This window comes from Schistocerca gregaria, chromosome 1 (assembly GCF_023897955.1).
Source record: "Schistocerca gregaria isolate iqSchGreg1 chromosome 1, iqSchGreg1.2, whole genome shotgun sequence".
Lineage (NCBI taxonomy): Eukaryota > Metazoa > Arthropoda > Insecta > Orthoptera > Acrididae > Schistocerca > Schistocerca gregaria.
Genome location: NC_064920.1, coordinates 636,334,339 through 636,349,136, shown reverse-complemented (window position 1 = coordinate 636,349,136; position 14,798 = coordinate 636,334,339). Strand labels below are relative to the sequence as shown.

General features: G+C 43.0%; 1 protein-coding gene across 5 annotated transcripts in view; it reads right to left on the bottom strand.

The window, feature by feature from the left end:
* LOC126360357 (phosphatase and actin regulator 2) overlaps positions 1-14,798 on the bottom strand; it is a 717,887-nt gene that overhangs the window by 420,953 nt on the left and 282,136 nt on the right. For all 5 annotated transcript variants that reach the window (XM_050007705.1, XM_050007703.1, XM_050007704.1 and 2 more), the window contains exon 2: positions 711-902. In XM_050007705.1, the coding sequence (XP_049863662.1) occupies positions 711-902 (192 nt within the window). The remainder of the gene's footprint in view (positions 1-710; positions 903-14,798) is intronic.

The window sequence follows — 14,798 nt, the reverse complement described above, 5'->3', positions numbered from 1 at the left end:
TCCGCGGTTAATTTTTTCCATTCGACGTTGATTGTTTTTGGAGGACCTTGCCATATTCTGTTCCTCCTCTAACCATGCAACGACCATTGGTCAGCTGCAACTCACGATAAAGGTGGTAACTTTTAATCATAGACATCGCTGTTTTAACCTGCTGCTTCTCGAAATGAGGGAAACTGAACAAAATTGAAGTAATTTTCAGAATTAGCATTACAGATAGTGTTTAGAATATCTGTTTTTGAAAAAATCACGTAATAACATTTCCAAAAGTGCAGGCTTGCGTAGATTAGATTAGATTAGTACTTGTACCATAGATCATGAACATGACACTTCGTAATGATGTGGAACGTGTAAGGTTAATAAAAGGTGTCTATACAAGGTATTACATTACACAAAATATTACATGACACTCAATTTTTTGTGGGGGGTTGGGAAATTACCCACTTACTATATCCAAAAATTCATCTGATGAGTAGAAGGAGTTGCCATTAAGAAATTCTTTTGATTTCCTTTTAAATGCTATATGGCTATCTGTCAGTAATTCATGTGTGCGCTGCTGTATTTAGGCTGTCTGATGTCAGTTTGAGCCATTTCCGTATATTATTAGTCATTAATGCAGTTAACAAATGAAAGCGACAGAAAATAGCTCCTTAAGGTAACAAATCCGTTACAACATAAACGCCCCCTTAATGATGGACAGTGACGTTACTCACAGCGAGAGGCGGCCTCGAACTTGTCGGACTTCTTCTTGCGCTTCCACTTCCAGGGCTTGAAGACGCGCACGAGCGCCGACAGCTTGCTCTTGCGCTCGAGGGGCGGGGTGCGCACGCCGCCCCCGCCGCCCCCGCCTCCGGTCCCCAGGCTGGCAGTGCGCGCCGGCCCGCCGTTCTGCCGGCCCGTCCCGCCTGCAACACCCGCAGCTGCCATCACTGCTCTGTGCCTCCTCAGAAGTCTCAACTACCCTACTACTACTACTGCTACACTTAGTGCGCAGGGTGTCTAGGCAGCTGCCTAGGGGCCAGCACCACAAAAAATTTTAATATCATAAAAAGTCTGTGTTAACGTGTGTGTGTGTGTGTGTGTGTGTGTGTGTGTGTGTGTGTGTGTGTGTTTTATGGTTACGCAATGGCGAGACGGCGACATTAGCAGCGCCCTGTAAAAATTAGTAGGAAATATGGTTGAAATATCTAAAATGTTATAAAACAAGTAGGATTAAGTCTTACAAAATTTCACTTACTCTCCCTCAACATCAGTCACAGACGCCTGAACAATCGCACTATCTCATATCCTTGCAGATAGCGTAAAGTGGTCAGACGTTGTAAAATTGGCAATTAAAACACAAGTAATACAAGAGAAAAGCTATAATAATTACATAGCAAAATGTAGCTGATTGTTCACTCACAAGAAAGACACACTGATCCAGTCAACCTGGTAACACATTAAAGGTCCATTCTCCTCAACCTGCCCATGAAATTACCGATTTTCACTTTTTAAAAACAGACTAACGAAACAATCAACTTAAATCTCTTTTGTGCATTATTCACTAATTCTTGGACAACATTTTCCGATTGTTTAAGAAAGTCAGTCATCATTAAGCCCCTCCCCACCATCCGAAATACACTGTATCTCATGCTGACGGAATAGACTGCGGGCACACTAATGAACATATGTTTCTAAAATTTGCCTGAATTGCAGTAACAGGCTAATTTTTTAAATTTCACTTCTTCATTAGTTATTGCTAAAAAAAAGGAACATAAATAAAACAGCCGGCCGCGGTGGCCGAGAGGCTCTAGGCGCTTCAATCCGGAGCCGCGCGACTGCTACGGTCGCAGGTTCGAATCCTGCCTCGGGCATGGATGTGTGTAATGTCCTTAAGTTAGTTAGGTTTAAGTTGTTCTAAGTTCTAGGGGACTAATGACCGCAGCAGTTTAGTCCCATAGTGCTCAGAGCCATTTGAACCATTTTTTTAAAAATAAAACAATACTACATCTTTGCTTCAAACGTCCATCATTTTATTATTTTCTCGAAATTTCAAAAGCAATGCTATTATCCTACAGCTTAAGATCTTTTTTTTAAATTTCAGACACAATTTGAAGACTGCAGGACTTCCATCATGGACGCACCTCACTCTGGACAGAGCAAAGTTAGCTCTTCGGATTGGGACCTTCATAATGACTGAATTTCTTCAAAAAATATCAGAAAATGTTGTCCAAGAATCATTAAATAATGTGCAAAATCGTAAAAATTGCTTGTTTTATGCATCCTTCAAAACCAAGCATCTTCCTAAAATTTTAGAAAAGAAGTTGGACATTTCACAAAACCTTAAAAGTCGTACTAGATTCGTCGCACAGTCAGTTAAAATTAGAGGGAAATACATCTACGTTAGGCGACAGGCTAAACTACTTCGCTTCACACAACACTACTAAGTTATGAAGATATTCTAAGCAGCGTCATTAATGTGAGCTGTAGGTGCAAACCAATCAGCCAATAAAATTATTTAAAAATTTTATTTTAATGCTGATTATTTACGAAATCAGAAATTAAATATCGGTACAATTTGCATGATTGATACATTTCTTTTGTTATTTTGCAACTGCCAAAAAATGCGTTTGTTTATAGTTACAATATGTGTCTTTTAGAACAAATGCCGATTTTTTCATGACCACGAATGTCAACTTTTAGCTCTTACTTCAATAAACCTAACTGCTCATGCTCTGTAAAGTCGTGCTGAATAAATTAATGACCTCATTTTTTGTATTTTACAGTCATTAATTGATTCAATACAAATTGAGAGTAAAGTTTCATAAAATCAACTGACGAGTTGGATGTGATGAAATAGTGCGAAATTCCTCTTCAGCGCACGATTAATGCGTTGGCACATATTTTGAACAGTTCAGTTTTATCCCATTTGAAACTGTATTGAATCTGGAAGTCACAGCGTTTCGTGGACAAGAAGTGGTTAACCGTTCCAGTTAAAAAAGTAGCAAAGAGAGAGTTCAGCAAATAAAAAGAACAAGGAAGTTTATACCCTGTAACTTTTAGTATTACAAGAAAGTTAACCGTTTCACGAAATATTAAAGCTCGAAAACTGCTTGACGAGCAGCGTCCGGTACTGTGAAATTGCTGACATAAAACGGAAAATACTTTCCAGTCATACCAAAATAGCTACGCAGGGCCAAATTTTACCCGACAATTTTCCCAGTCGAGATCATGTCTCGTCATAAAACTTGTTTTGGTTAAGCAGTTTTTTATTATGTAGTGCTTCTTTAAAGTAGAGTTTTCAGTGTTTTTTTTGTTTTATTTATTATACTTATTGCCAGCAGTTTTATCGTCAGTGACGAATACCCTCATCAGAGCTGATAAAGTGTGGGAAAAGTTGTTACGGACCTTACAGGAGGTTTTATTAACTGTAACGTAACTTAGATGAGCTTCAACTATGGCATACTGACTTAAATGCCAAAGAGAGCGCTTCCAAACACGGCTGCGGCCCGGAACTAGCGTTCCAGGTCGTCCAGACCATTAAGCAACGGTCTGTTACTAAGAGTCAACGGCGCAGTAAACCAAAGAAACGGAAACCATTGTCCCAGCGAGCTCAAAGACGGAGCCAGGCAACTGAGTGCGTGAGCCGCAGATCGTTGTAGAAGTAGTATAGCAAACAAATGGAAACAAGGAAAAAGCACACGGGTCATTTCGTGAACTTCAGTTGAACGTTTGTGAGAGTCTAATGTACACCATGGAAGACGAGGTACAAATACAACTAGTTAACCGAAAATGGTTGACTGAATGACCGTTGTTGCATTTTCCTTGTGTTTCCGTTTGTTTACTGTGTAATTGCCCCCGGTAGCTAAACAACGTTTGCTCATCCAAAGAGTCGGTAAATGGCTGTCAAAAACGGTAATTATGCTGATTATTGACGTTCCATATACGACTATAGTGAGAACAATTGAGGTATTGGCATGACGAAGCATCTAAGTCACAAAAAAAACAGAAAATTAGTTTTTTCACGGATGAAAGAGTATGAACCCATGCCAGTAAGTCGCTGGATGAAAGGGTTTAGTTTCTGCTTTGACATGAAACACTGTACCTGAGTTTTGGAAACAAATTTGGACAATCAAGCTAAATTTATTTTTGGGTTAACAGATCTCTCCGAAGTAAAAAGGAGACGGGCGCGAAATGACGACCCCAAATCTCAACCCTTTAGGAGACAGATTCATCTATAATTTATCTACGACAAACATTTAAAAATATGTAGGGACTTTCTGGCAATCGCTTTAGCATCATCATACAGAAAAAGAAGACAGGGGATATCGTGTAGCAGACCCTCCGAGGAAAGAACTCTAGCTCTCATCGCTACAAGTCATTATACAAGCCACAAGTTCTACTAACTTATTCTTAAACCCGGACTTAAACAACGACAGGATGTATCACGCGTTTAAGATAGCTATCCCACAATAGCTATCGGCGAGGTCTGACAAAACACTTCAAGAAACATTTATGTCACAGTCCCCGTTCAGAAACCTGCGCAACTTGTAATCAACAGACACACAAAGTAAAAGTGGCTGTGGGACCTGAGAAGTTGGTTTTGACAGGTAAAAAGAACTAAATATACGATAAACTTTCTACGAACATGCAGCAGATGATATTCCCACCAGTGCTGAGCCATTCTAACATGTTTTATAGCAGACAGTTGTCGAACTACAATCTAGGCTTGCATATTGGTGACACAGGGCAAAGTTACATGTGTTTGTGGGACGAGGGCACTGCAGGATGTGTGGGAATGAAGTCGCATCATATGTACTGAAAGTAATTATATCACTGGGATTTACTCACAAAAAAGCCCTGCAGATTTGGTGTGATTAACAGAGCAAGGAAAAAAAACATGGTTCTTATGCCACTTATCTGGATAGTATCTAATAACTTCTTCGAAATAACTGACTTGAAATTTCTAGTGTCTAGACACACTTACGTGTCCTGTAACAGATTTTGACATAATTGAGAAAAGAAATGAAGTGTGTAAGAGAATGATGCCGAAAGAAGTTGTGGATATAATATGAGATGCGCAGCATGCACAACTCTTCAATTTTATTTCCATGGAGGACGAAGATTTCCTTGATGTGGCAAGGACAAGTGACGAATACCTGAATACAAACACTCTGGACATTAGCACCCTTTCTTGGATCGGGGTATCAAAAGCTGATTTTCCCTCCATAAAAATACGTCTTACACTCCACAAAACGTAAACTTGGAAGGAGATCAAGATTACCAAGGAAGGACATTCCTTGGATGCCATTACAGATGCGGGACCACTTCCACAAGTCGAGACCAGACTAAGGAAGCTGATAAATTATCAATATATCGATACTTCCTTCAAGAGGCATCGGTTAGCTACAGCGATATGAATGTACTCGATATGTCGATATCAAAACAGCAATACCGAGGGCCGATATTTTTGCATTATAATCCGAATGAACGGGGGGAGCCGGCCGCGGTGGTCTCGCGGTTCTAGGCGCGCAGTCCGGAACCGTGCGACTGCAACGGTCGCAGGTTCGAATCCTGCCTCGGGCATGGATGTGTGTGATGTCCTTAGGTTAGTTAGGTTTAAGTAGTTCTAAGTTCTAGGGGACTGATGACCACAGCAGTTGAGTCCCATAGTGCTCAGAGCCATTTGAACGGGGGGTGTATTTGAGCACACCAGTTGCGTTAAAAATAAATCTTTAACACAGCTAATGTGCTATTTAATCACATCGGCGTTCTTCAAAAACAGTAGCTGAAAATAATGAACAAATATCTAAATGACAAGATTGGTCTTTGCGATGGGCGGAGACGTGTGAGGGTAACTGCTGACATAATCGGCACTACCAACAGAAACTGCAATGTTTAACTTTACCACGTAATTTTGACACTACAACTACTAGGTCGCTGGCGTTTACAGAGATGAAAAAAAAAAAAACCAAGGAGATCGACATGAATTTACCGGACAAATGCGACATGTGACGAAACTGAACGACGGACCTATCGGACACCTTTTATTGTGCCACACACAAACAGTTACCATTGTTAGCAAAGTGGTTTTCGCTCTAAGGAGCAGCTAGCTTCCTGTTGTACAGAATAGCTAATAATAAATCTGTACTCAAATATGGAGCACTAAAACCGGCAGTATACTTACAATACGCATCCGATATTTTTGTAGGCCGTTACTTAGATATTTTTTGTTGGTTTATTGATATATCGATACAATTTTAAATATATCGAGGGCAGATATTGACACTTTTTATATCTATATATCGGAATTTTTTGTTTTTGAATCTATTGTCCTAGACCAGACCATCGATTAGTGAACGTAAAAAGGACAGATTTAACAGCAATGCTTGAATTTTTGGATCCAAAATAACATAAATTTTATAGACAGCTTTCTCTCCACATTAGCAAGTGTATTACAATTTCTTTGTACAATGTTTTATTTGTATTGTCCACATGACACGCTTGTTCCGTTATTCATATTATTTGTGGCCCATTGCTTGAATTTTATTTGTACAAACTTGTAGCTTGCCTATGCTTTCCTATACCAACGCCTCAACCATTTCGATAAATATGCCAACTAAAACTTCCCACTTTATTCTGATGTCCAACGTTATTGTATGTCATCTTCGACAGTCAACTTCGAGATTCTTTCGATGCTCTTACCACTAGTTTAAAATCTTTGTTGTCACAAAATTCAGAGCGACAACCATAACCGGGTTAGTTGAATAATAAATATTGCAGAATATTAGACTCACAAGTGTCGTGTGTTTCTCCATTTACAATTTGTATAATAATCTACCAAGAATCTACAGAACATCCAGTTAACGCAAAACATCACGAGACAACAGTTTCGGCAGATTATAAATAAAGCTTGTACTACGGAACAGGTGCACCAGAAATATCTTATGATTGTTAACTGGAAACAAAAAAAAAGTTTTAATAACGGACAGTGGCATTTTCTGAGCCAAAAAACGATTACACAATCCTTTAAAAAAAAGTATTTACACAATGGGGAAGGGGACGACTGTCATTACGTTAAAACAGACGGAAAATCCGAAGAATTTGTGTAAAAGTGGTGGAGAGATGCCGTGGATCCGTTCACTGACAAGGAATCCTTGTCGGTAAAGTGCGTTTTTCTAAGACAGATTACACTGCACAGAGCGCACTGATGTTTCTACCAACAAGCGAAGCAGAAGATCTGAGGCCGTGCAGTGCAGAGCACGTCGAATACCTAGGCGTGCAAGTGCCAACGAAGATGGGTGTATCATCACCGAGCTGTGCCCACCCACTGTGTGTGGAACAGAACGACACCAAATTCCTCTCCGCATGCCGAAGCTTTGTAAAACTTTACACACGGAGCATGTAAAGCTGCCGGGATTCCTGATGGCTTATCTCACCGCGCGACCAGCGCGCTCGCTTGGTTTCGTAAGAGGTTTGACGCTTGACGAATGCGTAAAAGCTTCCAGTATCTTATGGGTGGCTTTAAAAGCTATGTTGGGAAACTGACCTGCCTCCTTCCAAGTCAATTGATATATAGAACACTGCTTCTGTTATAAATGGTACTTACATGAAGATAATGTTCAGCATCGCAATTCATCGTGAACACTTCCAAGTGCAAGCTGCCATGCGAAATTAATATATGTTTCTCGATATCGCCGCAGATTACAAAGTATGCTTTCTAGGGTTACCGTACAACCCTCTAGACATATCTGATACTAGTCCCCACAGCACGCAAAAAGAAAGAGATAACGAAGTAGTTATTAAGTTTTGAATAAGTGTGTATAACACACAACGATGTGTCTGACCTGCCAAGGTATTCTTTTAATTCTTGGAAACTGCTGTCCGCGGGCGTTTACATTAGCTCCGCAAATGGATGTTATCACTCAGATTTCGTATAAAGTGAAGCGTGAGTGAATTGCTTCAGACTTACTGGCTTAAGAAAAGAAACTATTCACAGAAAGTCTGATCAAAGGGATGGGACAGTCGCTTCGTGTCCGTTCGCAATTATGTGCGCTCATCTACGTACATACCACTATATAAAAACAATTCGTAGATTAAAGTTGTTACCACATATGTCGACAACTTCCGGGCATATTTTCTTCAAATTTTTTACACGAGACTACAATAAACATTTGGGCTGACACTGACCCTGTATCTCAGGAGTACATTGTTAGCAAAAATCTGGAAATATTCTTGACCAGCAAACTTTGAATTTTTACACAATACTATAACAAATATGCAGCTAGACAAAAGCTAAATACTATAAAGAACGTTCAAAAAGAGATGAGCCGGAGGCATAATTACAGAAACCAGTACCTGTATTGACCCTGGCTGTTGAGACACTTGTCCCACAGTGACACAAGGCGGTGAACAGCTGTCTCTTAAAATTTCCGTGGATGCGATGTTAACCAGTACCGCAGGTACAGTTGTAATTCGCCGCCCGAGGCGAATCGCTTGCCCCTCAGAGCCTTTTTAAGGGGACCAAAAATAGCGTAATCACAGGAGAGAGGTCCGGACTCTATGTAGGGTGGCCGAGAACCTACCATTTGAATTTCTGCACGAGTGCCGCGACTGTGTTAGCCGTATGAGGTTTTGCATTGTCGTGGAGCAGAATGACCCCACGGGTAAGACTGGTTGGTCGTTTTGATTTGATCGCTTGGCGAAGGGTGGTCAAGGTCTGCGTGCTGCAGAAGTGAATCAGAAGGGAGCCATCTTGGTCAAAGAAGAACGTCGGCATAGGGGCAAACGATTCACCTCGAATGACGACGTCCAGCTGTACGTGCAGAACTGGTTAACGCCGCAGCCCCGGGAATTTCATGAGACAGCCATTCGCCGCCTTGTGTCACAGTGAGACAAGTGTCTCAACAGCCAGGGTCACTACAGGTACTGGTTTCTGTAATTATGCCTCCGGCTCGTTTCTTTTTGCACGCCCCTTATACTTTAAACAAGAGTGTACAGGTTTTCTGTAAACAGATTGCGAGAAAGAAAATGCTTTGCTATGCTGTACTGTGAAAATGTGCGGTTTCGTTTCTTCTTGCAGTCAGTTTTAACCTCTATAGCCTCTATAAACTCAAACAGAAGAATATGCCGGAAATGTTCCGATTTCTCCACTTGACACTCCATTTTCTAGAATCCTATCTAATACTTTTAGATCTTCCGATGTCTGTACACCCTACATACCATACAGTATCCTCCGCACAAAGAAATCCTCAGCCCAGTTACAAATTTCGCTCGCTACTCCACACGATTGTCCTTTCGATAATAAGCGTACGTGCGCTACTGAGTCAAATGCATCTGCCTGACTGCCTTCATCCACGGCTTTCAGGATGTCGTGTGAGAAAAGTGCACCGTAGAGAGAATTATAGATTTTTCTCGAGACGTCACATCCGCTAGCTTCGCCATATCACAACCAAACTGTTTTATTCAAACTGAAGCTATACCTCGGACTACGCTACAACCCACATTCCAAAAAAATTGAATATTTCCAGTGTTCTATTCTGACTTTCTTGGCACACGTTTGATGTCGCACGTTATATCAGAAGTGAATGGCAACGTCTGGTAACAGTACGTTGAAGCAACTCAATGACAGCATCGTGCTCGGTTAGACTCACTGGATGTCGAGACCTTGTCGCTTGGGATTTCAGAACTCCGTGCGTTGCGCGGACTGACATTCCGGTAGCGTGCTGTGGACGAGAGAACTCCCGTTTGCTAGCAGCACAGACAGGCGACACAGGCAGGGCTCGGGCAATTTCTCCCGCCCTGCGTGGCTGGCAGCTTTCTAGCAGCCCATGTCGCCCGCTCGGTCCGGTTGCGGCAGGTCTGCCCACTCGTACTGAAATATAAATCCGCGCCGAACTGCACTCTCGACACTCCTCAATATAGGTGGCGTGCGCGCGCACACACACACACACACACACACACACACACACACACACACACGCCGTTCGATGGCGACCACATTCTAGCAGGCGCAGCTCAATAAGCTTTACACTCTTCGCTGGCCACAAGGAAGCCGCCCTGCCTTTAGAACAGACCACAGTGTTCACACGGATCTGCGTTCAGACAGGACGAAAGAAACGACAGCGTGCACTGGTGGACTTTAGGAGTGGCGAAAGACAAGACATACTCACTGTGTATAGGCACTGCGCCAGTGTTTCTACGAATCTTATTGCATTACCAAGACAGCTAGTTGGTTTAGCGTCTCCTTTCGCCGACATTCACTAGGCTTTGAACGTACCCGATGGGTTGGACGATATTCTTGGTATAAAGTCTGTAAACTGAAGAGCGTGCAGCGTCCGTGGTAGAACGCTACGACTGCCGCACAGGATGACTAAGAATCAGTTTCCCGTCAACACTGCAGTGCAGTGTGTGGTGACCGACGTAGATTCTGTTGGAACGCGTTTCTTCCGTATGTTATACGGGGTGTTCAAAAAGCCTCTTCGCAGTGCCGTATGATTGTTCGCCTGCCTGGGTTTCTTCCCTTCAAGTGGACTCTCCCAACATTCCACTGTTTCGTTCATCTCAGCCAGCGTCAGTAGTATCGTTGGTGTGTGTCGTTACGTGTTGACGTGACCGTTTAAGTTTAGTTCCTTTGTTCGTTTGTATCGTTTTTATCACTGTTAATCTGCCAACCATTGAAGAACGTGTGTTTTTAGTCGAACAAGTGTTCAAAGCTGGCGGTAAATACACAGTTTCAGTTCGTCAAACATTTAATTCAGTTGTCCCTGAGACAACACTTCCACATCGCGATACTGTGCGAGATCTGATTAACAAATTTCAAAGTACAGGTTCAATGACAGATACACCGATAAGTGGTCGTCCTAGCGTTTTGTCTGAGGATAAACTACTCGATATTTCAGATAAAATGTCCATGAGTCCGAACAAGTCAGTAAGAAAACTCGCCCAGGAAATCGATGTTAGCGTCGGAATGGTCCACACAGCTGTAAGGAAAAAATTACAACTTTTCCCGTACAAAGTGACATTCGTGCAAGAAATGAAAAACACTGGTCATGGCAAGACACTGCATTATTGCCAATGGTTCAAAAATTTCGTTCAACAAGGTGGAAGGGATATTCTTAATGAAACGTTTTTCACTGATGAGGCGTGGTTTCATTTATCGGGGTACATGAACTCGCAAAATTCACGTATGTGGAGCACTGCAAACCCATTGTGTTACAGAACAAATGTTACAGCTTGTGTTTGGAAACATGATTAGACGAATTGAATTGTGTATTCAACAACAGGGGGGCCACTTTCAACAATTAATGTGAAAATTTGTAAGTAAAAATGAATATCCAATAAATTAATAACTTGTATTTCACTGAGTTTCATTTCGGTATATTCACTGTGGCATACTGCACACTCGACTAACAATCATAGGGCACTGCGGAGAGACCCCGTATTAGTTACCATGTAGTAAACCCCTCACCCTCGATCTTTAAGGAATTGAACTTCCACATATAAAAAAGCTTCAAACGTCTGACTACTTTATACTCCTAAATGAGTTAACGTGTCACATATTTCACGTTAGGCACGTGAGAGAGAAAATTTTTCGCTAACGTTTCTTGAAAGTAGTAAAGTGCTCTCTCTATCAAAAACTGGATGGGAACAGTCTGGGTAATCTGAGCTCCACTGTAAGCAAAACATGGTTTTTCACGCATCTCAATGTTTATGGCGTTGTATCTCCTGAACTATGCCTAGTAAAATTATATAATTTTGGAGATATATTCTGTGGTATATGTCGATACTGTCAAAGTAGTACAGTGAAGAGAGTTAGCGGTAAAGAAACAATAATTAAAACGTCATGCCTGATGTTACAGTTTTACTGGATTAATGCCGAAAATTTAGTAAACGATAACCTTTTTTGCCTTCATTATTTTGTGCTTGTGTGTGTGTGTGTGTGTGTGTGTGTGTAAGAGAGAGAGAGAGAGAGAGAGAGAGAGAGAGAGAGATGGGGGGGGGGGGGAGTATCAGAGAGAAAAAAGTTTTCTAAAGGTTTGAACTGTGCGTAAATTTCGTTGGAAGTCGCTAAGTGCTCGCTTTGTCAAATACCGGATTAATATACACTCCTGGAAATGGAAAAAAGAACACATTGACACCGGTGTGTCAGACCCACCATACTTGCTCCGGACACTGCGAGAGGGCTGTACAAGCAACGATCACACGCACGGCACAGCGGACACACCAGGAACCGTGGTGTTGGCCGTCGAATGGCGCTAGCTGCACAGCATTTGTGCACCGCCGCAGTCAGTGTCAGCAAGTTTGCCGTGGCATACGGAGCTCCATCGCAGTCTTTAACACTGGTAGCATGCCACGACAGCGTGGACGTGAACCGTATGTGCAGTTGACGGACTTTGAGCGAGGGCGTATAGTGGGCATGCGGGAGGCCGGGTGGACGTACCGCCGAATTGCTCAACACGTGGGGCGTGAGGTCTCCACAGTACATCGATGTTGTCGCCAGTGGTCGGCGGAAGGTGCACGTGCCCGTCGACCTGGGACCGGACCGCAGCGACGCACGGATGCACGCCAAGACCGTAGGATCCTACGCAGTGCCGTAGGGGACCGCACCGCCACTTCCCAGCAAATTAGGGACACTGTTGCTCCTGGGGTATCGGCGAGGACCATTCGCAACCGTCTCCATGAAGCTGGGCTACGACCCCACACACCGTTAGGCCGTCTTCCGCTCACGCCCCAACATCGTGCAGCCCGCCTCTAGTGGTGTCGCGACAGGCGTGAATGGAGGGACGAATGGAGACGTGTCGTCTTCAGCGATGAGAGTCGCTTCTGCCTTGGTGCCAATGATGGTCGTATGCGTGTTTGGCGCCGTGCAGGTGAGCGCCACAATCAGGACTGCATACGACCGAGGCACAACACCCGGCATCATGGTGTGGGGAGCGATCTCCTACACTGGCCGTACACCTCTGGTGATCGTCGAGGGGACACTAAATAGTGCACGGTACATCCAAACCGTCATCGAACCCATCGTTCTACCATTCCTAGACCGGCAAGGGAACTTGCTGTTCCAACAGGACAATGCACGTCCGCATGTATCCCGTGCCATCCAACGTGCTCTACAAGGTGTAAGTGAACTACCCTGGCCAGCAAGATCTCCGGATCTGTCCCCCATTGAGCATGTTTGGGACTGGATGAAGTGTCGTCTCACGCGGTCTGCACGTCCAGCACGAACGCTGGTCCAACTGAGGCGCCAGGTGGAAATGGCATGGCAAGCCGTTCCACAGGACTACATCCAGCATCTCTACGATCGTCTCCATGGGAGAATAGCAGCGTGCATTGCTGCGAAAGGTGGATATACACTGCACTAGTGCTGACATTGTGCATGCTCTGTTGCCTGTGTCTATGTGCCTGTGGTTCTGTCAGTGTGATCATGTGATGTATCTGACCCCAGGAATGTGTCAATAAAGTTTCCCCTTCCTGGGACAATGAATTCATGGTGTTCTTATTTCAATTTCCAGGAGTGTAGTCTGGGCAACTTGGATGCCGTCGTTTACACTGCCTCAGGAAATGTACAAATTTTCTAACTATAATGCTATAAATGTATATAATAATGTACTTCTTTTACTGTGTTCAACCGCTGGCATAAAAGTATGCCTCTGGATCATTAAATTATGACAGAATTCTAAATTTTTGAATTCGTTCAATAATTATATGGAATAAAGGAAATGAAATATATCTTGCTCATGGAAGCCATTAGATACGCATCATCCAAACGGGAGTGACCACTGTGCACTGGCTTAGCCGTTTGGTAACACAGATCGTGTACCACGAACGTGTTAAGGCTTTATTAGAAAATAAACACTCGTCGGGTATGTCTGCGGACTGCGTCGCTACGGATTCAAAAGGAGCGCTGAAGATGAGTCCTAGGCGTGTAGTACCAACGTGATACATGTGACGTATCTGTATGATTTAAAGTAGCCGGCATCTGACGTTTAAGGGCCGGAGTTTACTTGCCACTGGAAACAGCCGCAAAGGGTATACATTACAGGAGTACACACAAATCAGAATAACAAGTTTCTTGTGGTGACCATTTGTCGCAGCAGCTACAAACCACAGTGGTTTCCAAGAAAACGTCTTTTTGCATGATGCACACCGAAAATGGCAGTTCAAATACTGTGTTACGAATGTACACTAACCACAAGAAGAAGTGGAGACTTTCACCTAGTTTTCCACATGGAGGAAAACGGTATGATTATCAAATAATGCCTTAGACGCTTTGCTGAAACCCATTACTGAAGCCTTGTTGAAAAAGCGAAATGCGCCAAGGTGTATACACACAGTTTGAAAATCATGCGCAGCATTTAAAGACGCGTTTTGTTGCAAATTACTGCAATTTTTAAACTGCAATATATACGACTAGGCACTGAGGATATCAGGGCAGTATATACGTAGAGATAAAAAGTTCGAAACAAGATAGGATTTTCAAATATCGCCGATTAGCACCACCTACGTTGCAGGACAGCTTCAATTCCCAGTTGGATCAGTGGGAGTGGATCACCCTTTCTAGGGCTCCTTCGGCTTCGCAATCCTCTGTAATGGTGGTCAATTCGCTGTTTCTTGTCTGTGACAAATTCGGTATCCCCTGTAGCACTTTCGTCTCGATCGTTTAGATATTACTGTGCGCAGGACAAACATTGATGCGACGAACACTCTTGTCACGTTTGCCACAAATAGCTAGGTAACTCCTCGTAGTTCTTTTTCCAGGAAATAAAATCGTTAATTTTTCAAAAACACTTTCCCGCATACACGTGCCTCCTTTGTTGGCA